At 41.2% G+C, this 20,335-nt stretch overlaps 1 protein-coding gene across 1 annotated transcript; it reads right to left on the minus strand. All coding sequences in view use genetic code 11, as the record gives it.

Moving 5' to 3' along the window:
- Positions 1-5,084: 5,084 nt before the first annotated feature.
- Positions 5,085-6,506, minus strand: EGR_01588 (Zinc finger protein Gfi-1b; the record flags this gene model as incomplete). The annotated part of the gene is made up of 1 exon (XM_024490837.1): positions 5,085-6,506. One exon carries the CDS (start codon positions 6,504-6,506, stop codon positions 5,085-5,087), a length of 1,422 nt encoding a protein of 473 aa, XP_024354702.1.
- Between the last annotated feature and the right edge of the window lie 13,829 nt (positions 6,507-20,335).

The raw sequence follows: 20,335 nt of genomic DNA on the forward strand, positions 1-20,335 counted from the left end.
TGCACAAAGTGCTGGAGCATGTTCCATACCAGGGAAATCAAGTCAAAGTTTCTGGAGTTGGTTGACGAAAAAAGGTTGACTCAGTGTATATTCAATCTACAGCTGTAAAGGCGACTATAGAACTCGCTACAGATGATTAATTCGTGAAAATTAAGTAAATAAAAGACCTCATTTCAATCGAATATTAGATATCACATCTGTACACATAAGGCACCTTTTTGAAGAAAGCCATTGGCTTTCTACTCGGCGGCAAATTGTGATGATTTGAGGCAATGGAAACAAAACAAGTGGTGGGAAACGAGTTAGAATTATGAATAGAATTTCCTACAGGAAGACTCACCAATGTAGCCGAATCCTACAACTTTATTTAAGCACACCTAATTGTGATTTCTGCCAGTGACAAATATGAGGATGATTTAAATTTCGAAAGCCTCATGAATAATATAATTTACTATCCAAGTTATAAATATGCCCATCAATGTCCCTGTTTAGAGAGGTGATAGCTACTTATCTGAGTACCCTTCACGAAATAGCAGATACTGGCAACATTAACTAAAAGCCTAGTATTTTAACATAATCTATACAGCTGTTTGGAGTTATTTACTATTTCGGTTAATATATTTACGCAGGCACATGCAAGCTAAAGCAAAAGCGTACCCTCACATGCACATACCTGCCCGACCACCCTTCTATCAGCATGGACTCCGGAGCCAAGGAAAGAGGGGGAGGAAAGGTGACCCCAATCGTCCATCTTGTGTGGAGGAAACAATGCAGAACTCAAACCACCACCCCATGTCTACAGGTGCTCTCACCTGTCTCGCCACCCACCCCCCATTCTTCTCTGTTCTCCTCTCCTTGTGCGACTCCAATTCCTCTCTCTCGCTCCGGCGCCCTCCCCCTTCCGAAAACGATCCCAACAGGTGCTGAAGACTCTAGCTCACGCATTTCGCAAATAGGTCAAGATGATACACTACCCTTATTCTCCTCTCTTTTAGATAAATTAAGACCGTGAATGTGACATTCGGTGCAGTGCGACTAAGGTCCATCTTTCCTACACCCTCTTTCACCATTGCTCAAAAAGTGATACTATTTATTGAAATTAACTTTTTAGTTGGATTACTTAACTCCACTTTATTGTGCCATAGATTTACCACTTTACACAATTGTTCATGTTTCAGTTGAAATGTACACAGGTGTTATCAAAGTTCCGTTTAATCGAATAAAGTTTTTTTTTATTGTACATTTACTTATCTAGGTTCTTCAGTATTTGTAATTTCGGTTTATGTTTTGGTGACCGAGTTTCTGTCCATACACGTGACCTTCCATCGCTACTGGCATGCCCAATTACGTCTTGAAGGTTGATTTGGACGATATATTGATAGCGGTAGTGAGTAAGGCTATCCTACTCAAATGGATGATAAACCAAATCGATGACTGGGAAACAAGCCTACACGCTACAGAATAACACTCTGCGGAGGCCACAATCAATCCAGTTTGCAACAAATAAATGAAATAATGTCAGACCTAAGCAATTTGGTAACCTTAATCATGCAGTTGCTACAAAATCCTCCTGAAGATACGTGTATTATCCGGGCCAATAATGTCTCCTTCTTCATATTCCTAGCATATGAATATGGTTCAAACTAACTGTTCTGTTGCATTAAAGTGACAAGGAGGAATTGATGTAAAAATACCAGCTTTAAGACGCGATTTTCATTAGATAGCTCTAATTTTATGCATGTGAATGACACTCGATTCGGAGCATTTTCCGGCTTTGAGAGATACAGAGCCAGAGGACTCCACAAAGTCGTAGACAAAAACGAAACACTAGATCCATCGAAATCAATGAGATGTAGCAGTGACATGGAAATCGGCTTTCTGTCCTCTAGCCCCAAAGGAAAACCAAATGACTAAACCGCATTACCGATTAGTGGGTGCTTTTTAAGGTATTGACGGTTCAGTAGATGAGTGACCGATGGGGTACTTAGAACGATGACTAAAAAGGGTGGTTGCTATGCCACAAAACGATACTTATTACATTTGTGCATTTAACTACGCGGACCCTTCAATACCCATGGTTTCGGTTCCCTTAATGTCGAAGTTTTCCACCCATACCTGGGACTTTCCGCCTCTACCGTTCTTTAATAAATGATCTTCTTCCTAACCGCCGCACAGTACAACGTAATTAGGGAGTACTCTGACACTGCATTATTAAAGTCTCCCAGCACTAGGTTTGAGTTAATAGGCTTTGGATAATGCTTTTACAACGCAATGCACTGCGGCGGATTATATACAGAGCCTTGTAAGAATGGCCCAAATAACTAGATAAATAGCTTACAAAGCCTGTCGTATATTTGCGAATTCTTTTGGAAACAATGGCAAGCGAGTGTTAAGCAATTGAAACGTGTTCCTTGAGGGTTCAATGTCTGCAACGGCAATTTTTACTGGTACTAAATATCTTTTAAATCAAAAATGGAGGGACCAATAAAGATATGGTGTAGCCGTCTTCACAAACACCTCCGTGGCACTTTGTACAATAAATACACCAAATGTTTACCACTGAATGTGGCACGGTGTTGATATTTCCATTTTGTAAAGCTTGGGGTCATGCATGTTTAACCGGAAGAGTGGGTGGAGGATTTGTTAGATGTAATTTTGCCGCAAAACCAGTTCGCCTTACATACCTTTGGTTTAGTAGAAGCATTATTTTGTTACCAATTTGACTAATTTGTGGAGATTACTTTTTATAATGCCATATTCACAATGTAATGGTTGGTGCTGAATTAAGTGATGAAGTAGGGCAGTTATAATCCTAGAAATCGAAATAATATTTGAACCTCATGCAGACATATTGCCTGGAACTTCATTCGAGTACTTTATTTTGGAATAAGAAGCCAAATGGTCAAATTAAAAACACTTATTAACTTCCTTCTTTGAAGACGAGGTAACATTATGGGTCACAATGATGCACTTGTAAGTAGTTGAAACTGATAAAAGTCTAATCTACTTCATTATCACCGCCAAAAAATACTATATTACATTATGCGAAACAAATAACCAACAGACCCTTAAGTATAAATGGACAGTATAAACATTTCGCTGGAATGCGTAGTAATAAATTTCTTTACTTTCGACAAGGCAGCTTGATCATTGAGGGTAGACTTTGTAAATGCTCTCATCCGTGATGCCAGATGCGAGTATGATCAAGGAATAAGCCTAAACGTCCCAGAAACATTCAAAAAAGCGACACTACAAACAGAATCAGGTCACCAGTATGGCGACAGGACACGGGGCTTTGAGTCTGAAGGCAGTCCATTGTACGACCATGAGCACCGCCACCAGCCCGGTCACCCCCGTCCCAGCCCAGCCGGCACGACGGCTATACTTTGGTGGTGCCAAATTTTGAGTTCAGAGGGGAATTATACTTTTTGTGGAAAAATTAACCTGATTTATCCCAAAACTAAACTAGCGATTAAAAATCCAGCATAGTGTAATGTATACTTCAGTTTCACTAAATGTGCAATAGAGATTTTAGGCTAGAGAAGGCCGGCTCAAACTAGGCAGTTTTGAAGATTTGACAGCATTAATCCAAAAATATGGAAACTGATAATATTTATTATATGCAGATCCTTATCAGAACTTTTCGGTCAAAGGCATAATAGGCACAGTCTCCTACTCACAAGCTTAACCGGTGAAAAGTTCCATAGAAAGAGATCCTATTCCTATCCCATTGCAGTCATTCGTTAACCTGTGCGTGACAGAGGATGCAATGACCTTATCGGGGAGGGAGAAGTTTGGGCTGAAATTGTCACGCCCACTGCTCATCGGGGAGTGATTTACGCGGTTTTTAAAGTCCTACTGACGTCCGTACATACGATTTTGTGCTAATCGCCATATGGTGACCTAAGCGGACTTAAGGGATTAGCACGGAACCCCCAGGGCACTACTGCAACTTTTGATTTAGCCATCTTTAAGCTTAGTGATTTTGACAGATATTCCCATAGGAGTACGAATGAAAAAGTGTACGAGCTAACACTTGAATTGCAATACATGCTAGTGCAGAATTGGGTCCCAATTATTCCCAAATGAAAATGCTATTGTGCGGACTTTCAACATTAGAAAACATGCCGAAATATAGTCAAGTAAAGGCAAATTAGGTTTCGCTAGGTGAAAAGTTTTAGTTGATCAACCATAACTTGCCCAACTTTCAAATGCCCGAATAATTGGCATTATATATGCAACTAACGAAGGCAAATTGAGAAGCACGTGTTTCGCAGCTTATTCCCATCCATAGTTCAAAAAATAGCTCGGACTACCATGGTTGTCACAACACTGGTGAGATCAGTGAAAAAACATGTATTGCATTAGGTATGATGATTTGAATCGGAGGTTTAGTTAGCATCGTCACAGGACCTAGAACCGTTCACTTTTCCTTATGACTAGTCATAAGGAGGATCGACCTCAAGCCACTGGATTGGTATTTACGAAAACAAACCATTTGGTAGAGAAATCGTATTCCAGACAGACATTCACTCAACCAAGACAGCAACAGGATCAAACTGAACTCGATCATACGTGTAGTAATCATCCAAGTATTTCATCATTCGAAATCACAACTATTCGATGCCAGTCTTGAATTTCCATAGCATTGCTCTGATTCTCCCAGACCACTACCATTTCTCCATCAATTACGTGGCACTGGCCTGCTTCCAGGAAAACTAGGAAATATCAGTTTCTGTGTGTAGTGGAGGGATAACGCCGTTTGCACAGCAACGGCCATCACTCAGGCAAAAACTCCTTTACAGGGAGAGAACGCGAATCTCTGTAACTTGAGCAGGGCCCAGATACGAACACATCCAAGGTGGACGAAAAAAACAAACACAACGACGTAACATGATAGTTAGAGATTAGGACACCATTTCTCACCTTAACCTCGTCCCATCCCATTTATTTAATTTAAAAAAATGGTTAGAGAAACTCAACACTTATAGTTGCTACAGTATGCAAAGGATATAAAACAGTAAAAAAGAACTGTACATTTTGAACGTTCAGGGAATAGAAATACACACTAACAAATATTTAATCTACGCGTCAGGACAGGGTGTAGTCGTGGACAAGATAGCCTCCTCTAGCCCCATGAGATTAGACTCCACCGGAAAGGACTCTGGCGATTTCGTTGTGTCCTCAGACCCAATAGACCGAGTTCCATCAACCACGGGTCCTGAATTTGCTTTTATAATTAGACACTGTTGGTCCCTAGTTTCCTTATCATCGGCATCGTTCGCCTGTTTTACATCCTCTACGCTATTTCCAGTCCCAACGAAGCGACTGAGGTAGTCAAGGCTTTCTGAAGATGTTAGTCGCACATGGATGTTCGCACGTGCTGGAACCCCCGGATGAGTTGTTTCCATGTGACGCATGAGGTGATCTTTACGAAAGTACGCTCTTTCGCAAAGACCACATTCGAAGGGCTTAAAGCCCACGTGTTTTAAGGCATGCCGCTGCAAATTTGATCGCTGGGTGAACTTGGCACTGCAAATATGGCAACGATAGGCACCGTGTATGCTTGTAGTGTGTTCCTCAAGGTCTTGGAGTGAGCCAAACACATTTTCGCACTGATTGCATGCAAATTGACGCGTTGAGTTTGACTTTCGCACGTTGGTGGAACCACTGCGCCTCCTCTTTGCGGGCCCTGAAACTATTTCACTGGAATCTTGATCTGCAGTGGACAGCATTGTAGGTGCAGATCCGAATACATTCTGCTGTGTTTGATAAAGATTGACAAGGTTACCTGGCTGTAGCAACGCCATCGAGTTGAACGGAGAACTTTGGGCCACGGGTGTTTGTTTTAACTTTAATGGAGTAACCTGAGCAGAGGGAACAGATGAAAAGCCTTTTGAGAGGTCGAGGGCGCATGGCTCTGAAATTGACGGCGTAGTGCAGCCAGAGAGGTGTGGTGGATTCACTGTGGAAGAACAGGAGGAATTAGATGAAGGTGTTGATCCAGTGTACTTCACCGGATGATAGGCTTTTCTTTTCGAAGGGGTCACAGTGGCGGTTGTCTTCGTTGTGAAACGAACAGCTCCGTCAGTGAAAGTGACTGTCATAGGTTTTCGGCCTTCAGACGAAATAGTAAGACTCCCGCGTATACTCACATTTACTGAATTTCCCATAGAGAGAGATTCCGAAATTGCTCGTCGAATGGAAGAACTTAACATATCTTCAAGTTTTTCCTCCTGAGCAGGTGGTTTGCATGGGGAAAGACGAAGGGAATTTCCAAGCAAATTGGAAAAAAAGTTGAAGATTTCTGTTTTCCGTAAAAGGGAAAAGTCGGAAAATGATTCTGCTGACCGATGTCCAGGAATCACACCGTTTTGTATGGGTAGATTAATAACGGGAATGTTATTCTGAGAGATCGACATATTTTCGTCACCACCAACCACGTTTGAAACTGCCTGTGCCTTAATAATAGTTTCCACATCAAATTTAACTGGAGGGATCTGCATTTTACTATATCTAAACACAAATCATGAAAGATTAATAGACAAATTCGTATACTACAACATAACGGGAGACCACACCTACCAGTTTTCGAGTCGGCTTACAGCATATGATCCAAACAGATTCATTCTCGCGGTTAAATAGTAGACAGGGTTTGATTCGGACAACCAATCAAAGCTTATCTTGTATCTGTCCGCAAGGGGATAGAGCTGTCTGCGGATTGGTTGAAGGTGCAGCCAATTAGAAGTGTAACGTGTCTGAGCACGATTGTGGGGACAACTGGTAGGGGCTAGCTGAATAGGTCCCTGTGGTCTTGTCTGTTTTGCAATCTTTTTCATCAATGAATTATCGGTTTTTCAAATGTCGATATGCTGTCGAAGCCTTTACCTAGCAGGTGTTTATTCTTCCTTAAGGAACATTCCAGGTACTATTTTTGCTCCAAAATCTTGACAAAACTGACGGAATAGCGAATAAATCAATGTAGAAATACCGAAATCAACTAGAAGAATCAAAACACGCCTGAGCTCTTCCACGGCCTTACCTTTATTTTACTATTTACACTTGTTGATACCATAAAATAATGAAATGACTTTGGGGTTTTGCAACTAATACCAAATTCAATGAAAGCTCTTTATTAGCAACGTTTTTTAGGTATGATGAATTATAAATTGCAGCTTTAATAGGTCACTTTTATTCAAATTGGATTTCAAATATCGTTGTAAATAAGGGCCATAGAGGGCATTTGACTTTTTGCGCATCTCAGTCTTGGTTTCAAGTTATTTCTGACACATTGCATAGCTAAACAAAACGACGAATGCTGTAATTTTCTACAAACGTGACTGCTAATCATATTTTATCTGCATCCTAGTGTATTTTAATATGAATGCACTTCATTTGCATGCAGCCGTTCCTATAATTCCATATTGACTATTTTACCTAGGTTAGTGTGACGGATGAAATTGGAAAAGTGAATGAAATGTTACTTCTTATAGGTGGCTTCTGCTCTCCTTATCCAGTGAAACCCTACCTTGTCCATCCTCTTGCTGTTCAACAGGGTTATTCTATGGGGATTTCTGAGCTTTATCCCTTTGGAGTGCGTCGTGGTAACGGTGGCAGCAGCAGTGGTGCGAGCGAGAATGGTGGGGAGACCATTGCAGTTGTCCCGAGTATTAACGCGACATTTCTTGCATACATAATCGCGGCAAGGGGAGCGGAATAAGAGGACCTCTTCGCTTCTCCCTGTCTCTTTATGTCATGATCCACCAGACCAGGGAACAAAACAAACGTGAAGGAACCCCCAAACTTTCGCCTGATATTAACCATACCATGAACGCGTCCATTAGCATAAGCCTAGGAATTTGCATCGCAAGCAAAGGCAGGATCATTGCAGGACATGAATCCTAATGCAATGTTCAGCTAAGATAGTTTTAATGCCCTTTAAGAGTGGATGTGAAGAAAGTACTGTAATAGTGTAGGATTACTAAAATTGATTAGCTTGGTAAAATGGTCACCATGTTGCTCCATCGGAGCATTGTGAATAAACATTTTTTTATAAACCTGTTCCTTTTAAACCACATTCTATAACCATACTATTGGCAGAATCATTATACAAGTAAAAAATATATAAGTGAGAAGGTGTCAATAACCGCTTTGAAAGTAATGAGTATCTCATGATACTTGCTGAAACATAGTTACCACTTTTGAACACACAGATGAGGAACTGGGGGTTAGAATTCCTATTTGATACTTATTTGATCATTATGCAACGCATCTTGTACCTGTAACTTAAATATAAATATTAATTTAAATTCCAGCAGCGATGGCTCTTTCGAGATTCTGATACCCTGACCTATCTGCTACACTTTGTTCCCTAACAGGAGGGAACACACTGTTTCTCTTCTTGCTTTTAAACGATAAATTATTTTCGGATATCTATTGGCTTCTTCCATAACCCGAATCTGAGGAGTTAGGCTCAACTGAAGTATTAGAGATAAGTTCTCATACGAAATGCTTACATATTTAAATGAATGCAGCCTGTTTGGTACGTTACCAAGGTGTGACAGTTGAGGTTATGCCTAGCTTTATGCCATGGTCTATTTCTGAAAAGCAGAACGCAATCGATCACGTCCCGGAGATGAGGGTTCTGGTGGGTGCATGGAGCCTGAAGATGTACGGACGAGATGGCGGTAATGGTCCTTACCTATCACCACATGCCCGCACACCTGAGTTTGATGTGCTTATGACATTTGCTCATCAAAGATCACCCACCTCCCAACTACTCAACTCTGGTCTTGACTGCTTTTAGTGAATGGAAGCCCAAAACATTTTATCTATGCTGCGAACCAATAAGAAGTAGCAGCGCGTATGGGGACAGGGGAATAGGGCGGTAGGCTATGTATCCTCTGCGCCATGCGTAGGAGAGGGGAGGAATCGCGCGCTCAACGGCCAATCATGTGTCCCTCCGACCTCCGCTTATAACATTTGCAACTTATATTTTCATTAAAAAGAAAATTTGCGCAATAACGAGTTGGTGAATGATGTGGTTAAAACTATCAGTCGGCACAAAGTCAGTATAGTCATTATGTTGCGTACACAAATAAGTTAAAAACATTTGGAAAGGACTCATTTATACCAGTTGTGCTTGCATAAATGTTCGACAAAAATCCTGGGGAGGAAAAAATAGTTACATTTTTATATCTTACCATTTTAAGAATTTATTTGACGTGGGAAACAGGAATGAAAACAGAACTGTTCATAGAATTTAATTTTCAGTAACCAACTCCTCTGCATCTTTATCTCAAAAAATGAAGATGGTCGTGTACAACTGTGGTACAGACTGGACGAGGTGTCACCCCTTCCTCTCCCTTCCATGAGTCGTGATGAGCGGTGAAAGGTAAATGGTGCTTGGGGGGGAGAAGACAATGAGCTGTAGAAGCGCTAGTGGATGGGTAGCTTCACTTACCCTGCAGAACTTGATGGGCGAGTTAGCACATGCACTATTCCCCACATTTATCTTTTTAACTATTTTTACCTACCATGGTATATGGGGGTATTTGTCTCAATTTGTGTAGGAATAATTACTATTTGTTATTACGTTAAACCCGACGATACTTAACCCAAAATACCTACTCTTTGCTATCTCCCAACCGCAATATTGGCTAAAGGCTCTCTTTGGTGTTGAAAAAGTAGCGAGCAGGAAGACACATAAAATCCTTCACTGGAGTGATCTATCGCTTAAGAAGTTGGTATGAGGAAATGTAGAATTATTTTATAATGGCCATTTTGCAGAAGGGAGAGATATGGTTGACTTATTCGTGTGGTGGTAGTGGTGGTGGCGATAACAAACGCTACTGAGTACCATAAGCCCCGAAAGATCAGATGAGGTCGGACCGAAACTATGCCCTTATCTCCAGACGACATGCGGGTAGTAACTGTCGCCCTCAGACACCACATTTGGGGAGGATGGCATATGCGTGCGGACTCTGTGTTTTGACCTCCGACCAACTTAGAAGGCACACACATGAGCACGCAAGCTTGCAGGCAGGCCGATGCACAATTCTGAGAGTGCTGACTCATCCTGCAGGAGTTGAGGCGGCGGGAAGGCCTGGCATCAACGACCGCCCATTTCAGGTGTGCGTTTGAGTGTGTGGGTGTGGGTGCGTATGCCTACGAGGGGCTGAACTCACGGCAGTCTTTGTGTGTACACGCGCATGCATTATGCCGTGCAGGTATCAACTCGCATGTGCACAAACTCCACCGGCGGGCTTAAGCACACCCAGCACCCTAAAGGCATTGTCACCGTTTCGAGCACCCCTCTTTCTTCTTTTTCGTCTTTTGGAGCTGAATGCATACCCCAAGAGGGCAGCTCTTTCATAATGTAAGGGTAATTTAATCAAAGAAATCTAGTTAATTGGGTGCTTATGAAATCGCGCTTCAAAAATTCAACGCTATTTGAAAAAATATCACTGTGATCAAGAGAAACTAAGAGGGTTTGATTGAAACTTTTGGATTGTTGGATAAAAGCAATCAAAATAATTAGTTAGGGCACAAAATTAACGTTTATGTGAAGAAGGAAATAGGCCGTGTTGATACATGCCTAATTCGACTTCCTCGGGTAAAAAATACAGTGAGCCATTCAAATCTTATTTTTTACCAAGCCTTACTCCAAAACTGTTCTGCAGTTGGTAGACTTTGCCAGTACACTTGACATATCCAAAAATGGTAATATGTGTGTCTTTCAGCTTCTTATAAGTCCAATATGCGTCAGGAAGCTGCGGGTTGAAACACGTTTTAGAAATTTTTTTTTCACTGTAGATTCGCCGTTTAGAGTCCAGACAAAATTTATGCCGCGTATCAAGAGGCGCCGCCCAGTGCTGCAGTTACCAGTAATCCTCCCTCCTGCCCTCTCAGACCCAGTGTTACTTTTATCATTTTGAAGCTCACTTGCAAATCGACTCTCGTTTAGGGGGGAATTAACATGTGACATTATTTCTTTAATGGTCATTTACTAAATTCAAACTTTATCAGGTTATGATTACGAATAACAGAAGGACGATTGTCACGACATCGCGTTGATTGTGCTTCAGTGGCAGTTGCTATGTGAAGTCACTTTTATCCCATTTTAAGAGATCAGTATAACTTCGTAACGTCCCCGCATGAGTTCATCTGTCATTGACGAGTAGCCGAGATTTTCGAGCTTGTTGTAGCCACTCTAGGAGCAATATTTTAGCAATTAAGCAAAGGATTAATCATTCACTTTCCAACAATTGGTCAATGGGCTATTTGGCATGAGTCTTGATAAGCCAGTCAAAATTAAAGGAAATGATGATAAGGAGACCAAATCCATCACTCTCTCCAATCCCGTGTAATATGTAAAAAATTGAATCAGTTGGCAAATAAAGATATAAAGTAGCAAAAAGTTGCACCTGATATACCTGGATCTGTTCAGGCAGGCTTTCGTACTGTTCTCTGTCCGAAACAGGGGTGTCTCCTATTCAGAACCTTGGTAAGCCGATTAGGTAATCAAAAACATTGGTTAATGGGGTTAGCTAAACCCTACATGCTTATAAAAACGGGAATTTCCCAAGGAAAACATATCAGCGTAAGTTGATTGCACAACTAGTGTGCTCGACTATCCGTATAATGGGTAGATTGAGCTGGAACATGTGCCTCTTAAAATATCCCTTTCTCGGTCCATATAAGCACATAAGCATGAATGTGGGCCAGACAACTGTGTATATCAGCATCTTGCAACTTTTCCCCATAATATAGGGGACACTGAGCTATTTAAGGAAACACACATTTGACTTTGGGACCTAAATCAAATAAGAGGGAAAATGAGGTTCCACTTGTGTCTCATACGCGTGAGATAAGTTACCATGGTAAATGGGTTTTTATGCGTCCCACCTCTTTTTCAGAGTCATAAATTAGACTAGGTGAGGCGAGACAATTCGATCATCATAACAGAATGAGTTTAGAACTTGTTTGATAATATGATAGGCATTATTTTGTCAGCAGTATGTCGTACTGATGATGATCGAAAAAGCCTTTCGAAAGGTTACAAATATGAATCTCACAAATACGTATTCAAAATGAGCCATAATTAAGATTAGTTGTATTTTGAAGTAAGGAAGTGTCACTTTTCAAAATTGATTACTGCAATCTAGTTATGTGCAATTCTCAAATTTTACGCTTTTTTGGAAGAGGACTTTCTGTAGGGTATCGAAAATGTTACCGGAAGGCAAAATACATTTCGGAGAAGGAAACTTTTGCTGGAACTATCGATTCATACATTATGTTAGTGAATAACAATGCCTCAAATGTCTTTCATCTCATCGGACATCAGATAAGGACCTACTATGTTGTTGAAATAGCCGATTTTACGTACACAAGCAAACCTTAAACTTTCGAGTCATGGATCCACTTTTACTATTTTCTCTGCATAACGTTTTTAAGGATAAATTTTTCCATTTGCCCTATAAATTTAGTGAAGATGCAAAGAAATCACCAAAATGTATAAATCTGTTGGACTGAGTGGTTGCCTAAAACAGGAAGGGCTAAGGTAAGTGGCACAGAAATGTTAGATAGATCTACCATTACGTAACTTGCTTTATGTGTGAAAAAGTCCTGCAGTTTGTGATACAGTATTGTAGAAAGGACGCATGAGACAATTATATTAATCACTAGTTGCCGGGCTGTCACAGAATGCAAATTGCCACTCCACGTTACCACGATGAACGGCAGTATTGTAGAGGGAGGCAATCCAATGTTACGGTGGAAACGCCAAGTCATCGGTTCGTCCCTGCGCAGACGCTCCCGTGGCACCGAATGCAAATCACCCCTCTGTGCGCTGAGTGCCTTTCACCACTTGACTGTGTGTGCGTGTGTGTTTGCCTTTGTGGCTGTGTTTCGAATTCTTATAAGAGTTACGTGTTGTTATATTTTTCCACTTAACTTATGTGAATCAGTAAATGGCTCTCAATTTCGGTGACTTCCTCACCAAATATGTTGCCAATTTTGCAATCAGGGCAATTATTTCTCGTTCTAGTGGTAAAGAAGATTTCCCTCTAGAATCCCTTGGTTTGCAGTTGACGTCCTCGTTAAAAGCTCCTGTCAAGTTAGTGTAATGTTAAATATTACGCATAAATACGAGCTACTAAGGCCAAATGTTTTTAAAAAGTGACACCAAACAATGAATTAAACTACTCAGAGCCCAAGTTAGAGCCATGGGGACATACTGCAAAGTTGTTTGTAGCGTTTTTATTTCACTGTTTTGCGTCTTTTCAATATCGCACTTTTAAGAGATAATCTTTAAAATGTATTTAACTGCAGCAAATATATCCCTAACTGGGTAAGATATGGTTTCTTACCAACGTGGTACATGAGTATGATGCCACCTAAACCGTGAAATAGCAGGGCGGTTTTTTATGGCTTCTCAACATCCTGTGGGGTTCATCTTCAGCAAGCACAAATTATTGTGCCTACCTGAGGAGCTTAGTCACTCTAAAATGATACACTCACGCAATCATTGGGGCAGTGATCCTATCTCTTAGTGCGCCCGGCCAGTAACTACCCTGGCGAATTAGGAAACAGTTGAACTTGTGACGCAACAGGGGATTAAGTGATTAGAAGTTGGCGATTCCTAAGGGTGGAAACTACGGGAAAATGTGAAGTGCTAGCTTTTTTGGACTCAGAATTGCCTGTCCATCAGAAGAACCTAAGCAAGCAGGTATTTGTCATCCCTTGCGCGCACACACACTTACTCCAAAACTCTGCAGGCACCAACATGAACTACAGCACAGGTGCGATTACTAATCCCTTGGGTATTGTTTATAATGTGCGTGAATGTGCGCGAGAGTGTTTGCATTCCAGATATACGCATGCCTGTGCACGGTGTGTCCAATTGCCCCGTCAATGACACCGGAAACTCGACGACAGCTACAGCGACAATTAGTCCATCAGGGTGGGTTTTGAAGTTGCACTTGTGCCACCCACTCTAAAATCCCCCCGCACTCATCACATGCACGCACTCGCGCACCACGCAAACGGTCTGCATAAACAACAGGCTACCAGATAATCGGGCAGCCACTGCTACCTGCCACTGCTGTTGCTACTACTACTGCCACCACCACCGCCGCCACAACGGGGCTCTGTGATGTGTGGTGCCGGAATGTTTAAACTGACCCAGTCAGTGTGTAAACCCATACGCACACACACACACGCACAAACACGTCCGCACTCATGTGAGTGTTTATTCAATAGGTGGGGGAGCCCTGTGCACACCGCTGTTGCCACTGCTGCCTCCCATGTTCCAACCTGTTCTGCGACTGCCGCATGCACACATATACCCAAGTGGTAAGAGAGACAACCTGGCAGATTCGTTAGTCCCTCAGCTGCCGCCCACTTCGTTTTCAAACTCCGTTTTACGACATTCTTAGAAAACCAGTGTATTTCCAAATCTAATAACCCTTCAAATTGTCCTACATTGTAGTCAATGTTGCAATTTATCTTATCAAGCTACTCAATGGATTTAGACTTTAAAGTATCAATTGGGGGTTTTGAACCAGCTCTATTCGAGTGCACGCCTTACAACACCTTTTGGTCATCTGCCAGAAAAGTGGTATTTCTTCTGAATGGATTTAGTCCTGCTCTAAAGTATTAGGCATATAACTTTGAGGATAAAGCTGTGGAGGAAGAGGCATACTTATTGAGTGCACATCAGACATTGGGGTGGGAGGGACAATCCCATTGTACAATTTTAACAGAACGAATCACTAATTTAATGAAAGTATAAGCGCTACAAGCATACAAAAATGAACAAATTTATTGGTTGCACACATACCGGGTTAAAGAGCTGTCCAAAGAAGTAACGAACAAATTGTCTTGCTAACAAGATGGAGATCCAAATTCACGGAGATCAGAGAACCCGTGTAGTTTAATAACAAGTAAAACAAATACTGTTCTGCTACAAAATAAGTGCAAAAAAGCATTTTACCTAAAGGAGGAAGAGAGTGGCGGAGACCTTTTAGCTGCTCTCCATAAAGGAAAGTGTGTGCAAGATGGTGTACTTCGGTAAGAAAATTTGCATGAGCCGCAAGAGGAATGAAGGGAGGATGAGTGCTCGAGCGTGTGCTGGTGACCTGGCGGCACGGCTCTCGTGGTCTAGCTCGCTCTCTCAGCCCGTAGGGGTGATAAGTGGGACAGAGGCGGTGGAAATTGCAGGCTAAGCAAAGCCACATGCATGCGCATGCACGAAGTGTGGCAATGAAGATTCCCTCGGGCAGACCGGATGATGCAGCCGCTCTCAATCTGAGACTTCTCGTCCTCGTCCTCAACTTACTTCACTACCCAATCATCCAACTGACCAACAACAGGCTCGGACACATGCATATGATACTCAGTTGGTTAGCTTTCATCCAGTTTATGAAAGGGCACTTTTACGAATGGCACAAAAGTTCCTCTTTATCGTTAAGATGCCATTAAAATTTAGCATCTTTCGACTGAACAAAGCAGTGAATCAGATATGCTATTTGCGCCACTGAACACGAAGAAAAAAGAATTACCATCAGATTCTAGAAGTGTAAGCCAGATTGTATGCACCTGACAGAGTCCCGTAATAATAATATCTTTGTTAATTCTACTTAAAAACGCTATACAATCTCCGTTCTCAACTAATAAAAAAGCAAATAATTTTATCTTCTTTTCTAGACCTAAGGCTGTGCGTTAAGGTCCAGATTTGAGCTAACCATTTAGTGTAGGGAAGCTGTTTTGGTAGTAATTCCGACTGTGATTTCGGAAAGATTCGAAAATGTTGACGGTTATACGTTGGAATGGTGGGAAAGCATATGTGAGAAATTCAAACATTTTTGATCACCACTTACGATAATGCAGTGGTGGCGTTCTTCGAGGAGGCAATAAGAGATGTAGAATCTGGCAGTACCCCTTTACACACACCCAGTAAGATTGCAAAAACAAGCAGCGATTCGTCCCACCAATGTGGAGACCTTAGCGCAGATCCAAATGGCGGTCTTGTCACATTTATAAATACAAAACTTAATTCCACTGATCAGAAAGTTTACATTATGCTTTGAGAGAACCGTTATTATTAATTTGATCGTCTACCTAAAATGCTTAGGAAGAGGATTGATGCAATTTAAGGAACATCCGTTTTATTAATGGGCAGCAGTGAGTGATGTCCAAAAGATGAGGGTTGTTCAATGGGAGAATGATCCAGATTCAAGTGTAAACTCATTCATATGGACAACTTCCGGACAGTAAGAAACGTGTGATTTCGGTGCCATGCTGGCGACTGATAGGGCTTAACTGATTGATGGCTGATAGAGACGGTACTACTTTCAAAGGACTCGAGAACGCATTTATTTCAATCTGGTGGGACCAGCTTTAACGTTCTTTTTTGTTTTACAATTCCCACTTTAATCAATGCTAAATGTCTATCACAGACCCAGTTCAGGTTTACGAAAGTGACACCTAGGATAAAAATAAAAAGGTAGGAATTCTTAGCCAAAACAAGCGGAATTTAATCTCTTAGCGCCTGGAAGAGAAAATAACAAAAGCAAAATTTACCTGCAAATTAGTAGATAGGTGAAACTAAGAGCAGATGCTGGCAGATTTCATGTTTGCCACGTGGCATGCAGAATAACACGCAACGCCCCACAATGCTTCGAACACACGCAAACACGTGATCGAGCACATGCAACTCACACCAGTCGCTCCCCCCATGTCCATCCACAGGCCACTGGAACCACAGGGGTCAGAGGAGGTCGCGGGCTTTGCGCCTCTGGCACGGCTGGGCTGGGCTCGTGCTAGAATCAGCAATGGGGGCAGCGCTGTGGTAGTATTATGGCTAATAATTGGGTGCATGATCTACCCATAACCTGAGCGTTTGTTTACATTCAGACTCGTGGCCCTATTTAGCTCCTTGCAATGTGAAAACACAACGACAATGGCGACATAACTTTCACGGTAATTGCCATATGCCAATTTAAACATGCATTTTGTTAAATAATGTCTATTAATCATACTGGGCAGAAATAAGATATGCATCCTTTGGATAGACTTTCAGTAGATATTTTGATTATTTAGGTGACTGCCCTCAGTAAAATGGAGACCGCACAACCCACTCCCGATCTTGAAAACTTGCTTCAGCGAAATTACTTCTCTTTATTTTGTCCGTTATAGTGGCGACAAATTACTTGAAAATTACGTATACCTACGAAGTATCGCAAACGTCATTCTTCACTGCCTGATAATCTTCTAAACCCCCAGTGGCAGTCATGGTTTGCGAATAAACGCGTCTCATTTTTACAAACTGAGTTTTCCTTGATTACCAAAGAACTTTAATGACTAAAGGAAGCGTCAAAGGCTCCACCTTTGGCGTTTAGTGTCCTTCGTGAGGAATGTTTGTAGAAAAGGTGATGATTTGAGATGCGTCACCAATGATTCCACACCCTTCCACAAATGGCCTCGTGTTTTAGTTTGTTTTTTTTTTGCCAAAGATGTTAAAAAACGGCTCAGTGCAACATTTTCGCTTTAATCGATTGAATTTTTTGTGTTGACTGATTTCCAGATATTCTGACTGCCTTCAATGATTTTTAACAACTGAAACCAATTTAATTAAAATATCCCTCCGAAGAAATCATTGTCCACACGCTGCTACTGATAATTCAGTAGTAGCACTTAATGTTGACAAGCGGGTGAATTTGATGGCCAGCTTAGGTCAGGTGGCGCGAGCATTTGACTGATTAGTTTCCAAATTTGAAAAACCCAAGTCGATGTCGGTGTGTTTAAATAATCTTGAATATGATATTTATTATAAAAATTAGACATAAATTGAAAGTTGTATTCTTCTTTATTTTCTAGTTTGTGTTACCGCATACATGGAATTTGATAAACTAGTAATTTATGCGCGTGATTTTTACATTGTAAGGCTCACCCTCTTAACGAAGTGATGTACGGTCAAAGGACCTACTCAAGACTTAGAAACCACAAAAGTCTTGATTATTTATTCGAAAATTGTATGAGCATAATATTTACTAAGAGCGTTAAGTCACTCGAAAAACCCAACTAACAAAGTGGGGGCGCAAATACTTTTACATTTGATAATTTCGAAGAAGTTGATTATTGTGCTACTTAGCTGTCCTCTCAACACTGCTCTCAGGCAAGCACTATTTCAGCAATTTTAACAAACACCCTTCTCATATTCTGGACACAGGCACAAATTGCCTAAAACAGCCACACCTGCACCTCAGGGATACAATAGCTTTGCATTAAGTTCATCAAAATAGTTCTGCGGTAAAACTACTACAATGGGGAAAGCCATGTGAAAAAAAACTAGTGCGTGAAAGCTCAAAATTAGCGCCCAACCCTCGCCCTTAAACGATCTTTAGCATAAACTAACTGATAGCACCTTTCGGCAAAGATTATACGAATTGATCTGAAAAAGTTTACTTTGCATTTCTTACGGAACATAAAATTAGGTGTTTAGAATGAGAGAGATGTTATCCTTGGACCATTTTATCCTTGTTACCCTTAAATCATTAACCCCGAATCCACAAAATACGATCGCTGAGACGTTGCTATGTGAGTGCATGTTGCAAGAGGGCGTTCCACTTTATAGATTGTGTGAATGTTATAATGTGCATATACTGGCAGTGGCACTCGGAAAAATTGTAATCAAGAAAACAGCAGCACGATTTGCTTTAATTTGTGGTCACCTCAAAGACTAACAGGAAGTGTGAGTGCAAATTTCATTTGATTCTGCACAAGGTGGAAGTCGAGCTAGTGTAGAACGGTAATCCGTCTTCTATTTTTAGGAGTGGGTTTCCAGAATATGGGTGTCATTTCATTCATTAAAACTTTAGCCTAATTCATCAAAGCATAAGACCACGCTCAACTTCACGAACAGTTGATTTGTCAAGGAGGATAAAATGTCGTCAATTACGAATCAACTGAGCACTCCACTTTATCGTGATTCCTTAAAATTAACTATCGTAGAGTTTGCAATCAGCCCAAGTTTTCTGTCACTTTCTAGCAAAAGAGCATTATCAGAACAAACAATTACTGCAAATGTGCGTATGTGGAATTGCTAAAAATGCCGAAAGCCACCCCGGTGACGGTCGAGAGGCTAACAAATTTGGCCAATACAGTCAAAATGAGTTTAGGTACCCATGATAGATGGCAAGTGTCACACCGGTGATATTACCATAGGCGGATTCGCAGCTATCAAAACCTCTCCTATCCATTAATCAGATAACATTCCCATTTTCCTTATGACTGTAAACACCACAAACTGGTGTAGAGACAACATGAGGAAATAAAGTTGAAATATCAAACATACACTAGTGGAGAGTAAATTGGTCACAAAGGTATACGCGTGCCTATCATTCTTTTTCATGAGTGCATCAGGCCTCCGTTAAAAGTTAGCCCATTATTTCGGTATGATCATCTCACACCGTGACACCAATCATTGGGTAACTAATGTGGTGCTTCAACTCAAAAACTCACTCTCGCTGTTTAGTGCACTGACAGGCTCATTGGTGAGTGAAGGAGCGCCTTATAAACCACAATAATTAAGAGTCTGACTGTATTTACTTAACGCGGCTGATTTAAGAAGGCAAAATCTGGCTTCTCCATTGAGAAAGTAGAATGTTTTCGATTATAAAGCGGCGACGATCTGCCACAGCGTATCAATTGGCCCCTTTTAGTATTGTTTTAAGTAGGGTCACACTAATAAGGATTAAAATAAAATATACTGCAAACAAAAGAAGAATGCATGAGAGCCTTCAGCCATTCTTGCAAAAAAACAAAACTGAAACTACATCTTCCTATACGCAAAAGTTTGCGGAGGCAGTAATGGCGCCTAGACAAGTATGCACCATTAATCTTGATATCGTGCCCGAATTGTGCAAGTCCAGTCCACCGAAAATCTTCCATTCAAATGGGTGCTCCAGCCCAAGTGTACTATGCTGTCTATATTTTTGCCTAAGGAACACAATTTGCTTCTAGTCATTTGTGCAAGACAGGTAGAGATGCTTCCGGTGCCAACCATACTTCCAAAGTACTATCAACTTAAAAAGTTAAAGCCTCGACAAAAAGCCTCCATCTGTAGGAAGTGCAACCAAAAAAGTCAAAATTATGACAATTCTCAGTCATGCTTCAGTCAACTTGAACGAAGTGCTTTAAAGTCAATTGCAAAATTCCTGTAAAGTAGTCATTCTAAAGAGAATCGGTTCATTTGAACGCCAGCTTGCAAGAAACCGCACATGGATAACATTAATCTCGGGTGAAGTCTGCATGAGTTGAGGAAGTTAGCGAG

The sequence above is a fragment of the Echinococcus granulosus genome (assembly GCF_000524195.1).
Source record: "Echinococcus granulosus chromosome Unknown EG_S00006, whole genome shotgun sequence".
Classification (NCBI taxonomy): Eukaryota; Metazoa; Platyhelminthes; class Cestoda; order Cyclophyllidea; family Taeniidae; genus Echinococcus; species Echinococcus granulosus.